A 3881-nucleotide genomic window follows, 5' to 3' on the forward strand; every position below is an offset into this window, starting at 1 on the left:
TTCCCTACTGCTCTACATGCAGCTGCTGGATAACCCTGGGTCAGTTACAGTTCTCTCAGAGCTGTTCTGCTCTCTCAGTCACACCTACCTCACAGGGTGTCAGCAAAGGATTCATTGAAGTATCCAAAATGATCAGACTTGGCTTTGTTCAAAACTAAGTTTCATTTATTGATTACAACAATGTTGCTCTCTGCACATGTTCATTGAAACTGATAACGAGTAACTAGAATCATTGGTATTTATGAACATACATCAAAAGCTAGGGCTACAAATTACTTCTCATAATAAATCTACATTCATCCCTGCACTTGTTACTTTCACACGCCGGTTATCTTTTCCTTCAGGCATAGTTACATCCTCCCTCCTGCATAGTTACATCCTCCCTCCTGCTGGTGTCCTTGTTCTCGCCCGGGAGGCGCCAGAGCGGTCAGCCTGATATTTTACACTTCAAAGGCCAGGCTGCTCTTTGGAGTTTTGGCAACCCTCTTCCCACCCCTCCTTTTTGTGCAGGGCTCCATCATTAGTAGCTAACATTTTATTAAGCATTAGGGTTAGTAAGCATAGATTAAACATTATTCATAAGCACAGTTGACTTCAATGAAGCATTGCCTGACACAGGGTGTCTGTTGTGGGGAGAAGAAAGGAAGGAGATTGTAAGCCATTCTGAGACTCCAAGTGAAGGGCAAGGTATAAACCCAACTCTTCTTCTTCTCCCCCCCCCCCCCCTTTCTTGGATTTGGTAGACATCTGGTAGGTGGATGAGTACGTTAAGTGCCATCAAGTTACTTTCAACTTCTGGTGAGCTGATGAATTAATGTTCTCAAGAACATCCTAATGTTAACAGCCTTGCTCAGGTCTTGCATGCTGTAAACTGACCACAAATAGTGCTTTCCCTGTGACAATTATCCACTCGCCAAGGCTTTCCTTCCATTCTCTTCTCAATGGATCCAAGTTGGAAGTTCTTCTCTCCATTCCATCTGGCACCCCACAGATCAGATTCTAGTTATATAGGAGTGCACCTGTGAATATGCTGTAAACTTACACTTGCCCAGTTTAATAAAATGCATCATAAGAATGTTGCAGCAGTTATTTGTTCTTAAGCAAACTGGGCATTTTGTAGATGAAGAATGGGGAGATTGCCTTCTAGATGTCCAGACCAGAAGTCTATTTCCCTGTCCACCTATTGGAAATGGTGTTTACTCTAACCTTGAAATAAACATAGACAACATAAATGCAGAGAATAGCATTATTATTGGTCATGTGCAACAGCTGAAGGTAAAAAGATTAACTTTTATTTCTTTTCAAATTAAAGTTTTGTGAATTTTAGCAGTTTTTGCTATCCTCATCCAATTTCCCCTAATTAAAAAAGTGCAAAATCTTAGCAGAACCATACAACAAGAGAAGATTCACTGAAGTCTGGGAAGTAAAAGGAAGCAAGTTAGTATATCCTGCATTACAAACTGAATATCATGTAGAAGAACTGCACAGCTCTCTGTAGAGGGTAAATCAGTGTTGCTGTTTTAATGACATTCTGATTCTGAAGGTGTTATCTAGAAACAGAACAGTCCTAGCCATGTCTATTTATTAATAAATCCCACTAACATCAATGGTTCTTACCTCCACAAAAGCAGCATAGGACTGCTGCCAAAGTGCAACTCCCATCATTCTCTTAATAGATGGCTTATAATTTCCACCATTGCAGCTATTGGGACTGCAAGGTAATGGGAATTATTGTCAAGACGGATGGGAGGACTACTTATATCTTCTCCTTCTTGCTGTTTCTGTGTGAGAAATCATGATCTCTGCTGAAGAAAGATTTGATACAAAATGCTGTAGTCAGAGTGTTGACCACAGTGAGTCACAGGGGTCATACAACTCCAATCTTCTTCTGCCTACTCTGGTTCTCCATTTGTTTCCAGGCTCAATTCAATTTAGTTCTGGAACTGACCATTATGGCCACAATCCCTTATGGTCTACCTTCTCCCATATGAACTGAATCATCAACAGAGGCCCTGCCTCAGGTGCCTCCAATATCAGAGGGAAAACCCAAGAAAGGATCATCTTGGTTGTGGCACCAAAAATTTGGAACTCCCTCTCCAGAAAATTTGCCCATCTCCCTCTGTCATTAGAACAAAATTTGAGTTCAGTAGCACGTTTAAGACGTTTAAGATATAAGCTTTTGCTTGCATTAATACTGAAAAAGTCGGGGTGCACATGAAAGCTCAAACTTCGAATGAAACTTCATTGGTCTTAAATATGCCACTGAACTCAAACTTTGTTCTACTGCTTCAAAACAAACAAGACTACCTGCCTGGATCTCTCTGTCATTGTCTTCCTTCAGTGGGTGAAGGCATTTGTGTTTCATTTTGCTTTCCCTCAATAATTGTTATTGACCTCAATACCAGGTTTTGGTGTTGCCTGTTTGTGTGTTTATATCTTTATTAATCATTTTATTACTTTAAATGGTATTCTGATTTACAAATATGTTAATGTTCTTATGTTCACCACCTTGATGACCCTATTTGTATGGATAGGTAATATAAACAGGTTTTAAATAATAACATGAAGGTGCACAATCACAAAATACAATTTTGCCCTTAGTCTCCACAGATCCAGGACTCATCTCTCTGCACTTCCACAGATGAATCCTCAGCAAGCCAACTACAAGCAGAACCACAGTACTGTGCAAGAATTCATCTTGATGGGATACCAAGAATACCCTGCCCTCCTCTTCACTGTGTTCCTGGCCACATACACAGTAATCCTACTGGGGAATGGTCTCATTGTGGTGGTGACAATGCTGGACCCTGCCTTACACACTCCCATGTACTTCTTCCTGCGTAGCCTGTCAGGACTAGAGATGTGTTATACTTCTGTCACCCTTCCTAAAATGATGGCTAATCTGGTGTCAAGGAATCATTCCATTTCTCTGCCAACCTGTGCTACACAGATGTTTTTTCTGATCTTCCTGGGTGGAACTGAGTGCTTCCTGCTGGCAGCCATGGCCTATGACCGCTATCTTGCCATTTGTCTGCCTCTTCATTATATGACTATAATGAGTCATAGAGTGCGTGTGGGGATGGTGGCAGGCTCATTTGTCATCAGCCTCCCTATGCAGTTGGTACAAATTGGAATAATCTTCTCCTTGCCCTTCTGTAAATCCAATGAAATTGATCATTTCTTCTGTGACATCCCACCAGTACTCAGCCTGGCATGTGCTGATCTTCATTCCAATGAGATGGCTGTGTACTTTGAGAGCACCACCTTTGTTATAATCCCCTTTCTCCTCATTTTGGCCTCTTATATACAGATCACCAAGAACATACTCCGCATGCCATCAGCCACAGGACGCCAGAAGACCTTTTCCACATGCTCATCCCACCTGACTGTAGTTATTCTTTTTTATGTCTCTGCAGCAATTGTGTATCTGTGTCCCAAGACCCCAGAATCTGTGAAGGTTAACAAGTTGCTCTCTCTATTATATACAATCATCATTCCCCTTTGCAACCCTCTAATTTACACTCTGAGAAACCGAGAAGTAAAGACTGCCTTTAGAAGACTTTTAGGAAGGAAAAGAAGTTTGGAAGTGGCCAAAAGGATAAATGGCTGAGTCCCCCTTTTGAATTTCAAGGACACCAGCCTTTAAAAAAAACTTCCTCTTTTCCAAATGCTGCATGTCCTGAAGGCCAGCCAATACAGCTGTCTTCACTAATCCAACTAGTATTGTGATCTGTCAAGGGAGCGGTCATATTATCAAGCTCCAACATCATTCAGATGCACACACATCATTGCAATTAATTGATCTCAATGTCAGACACTGGAAAGTTACTATGATATAATGTAACGTTGGGTTTAGACTGTGATGAACTGCTTAGCTTAAC

At 41.3% G+C, this 3881-nt stretch overlaps 1 protein-coding gene across 1 annotated transcript; it reads left to right on the plus strand.

Moving 5' to 3' along the window:
• The first annotated feature begins 2626 nt into the window (after positions 1-2626).
• Positions 2627-3610, plus strand: LOC132583369 (olfactory receptor 10AG1-like). The gene has a single exon (XM_060255025.1). It carries the CDS (start codon positions 2642-2644, stop codon positions 3608-3610), a length of 969 nt encoding a protein of 322 aa, XP_060111008.1. The 5' UTR covers positions 2627-2641.
• The last annotated feature ends 271 nt before the right edge of the window (positions 3611-3881 follow it).

This window comes from Heteronotia binoei, chromosome 15 (assembly GCF_032191835.1).
Source record: "Heteronotia binoei isolate CCM8104 ecotype False Entrance Well chromosome 15, APGP_CSIRO_Hbin_v1, whole genome shotgun sequence".
Classification (NCBI taxonomy): Eukaryota; Metazoa; Chordata; class Lepidosauria; order Squamata; family Gekkonidae; genus Heteronotia; species Heteronotia binoei.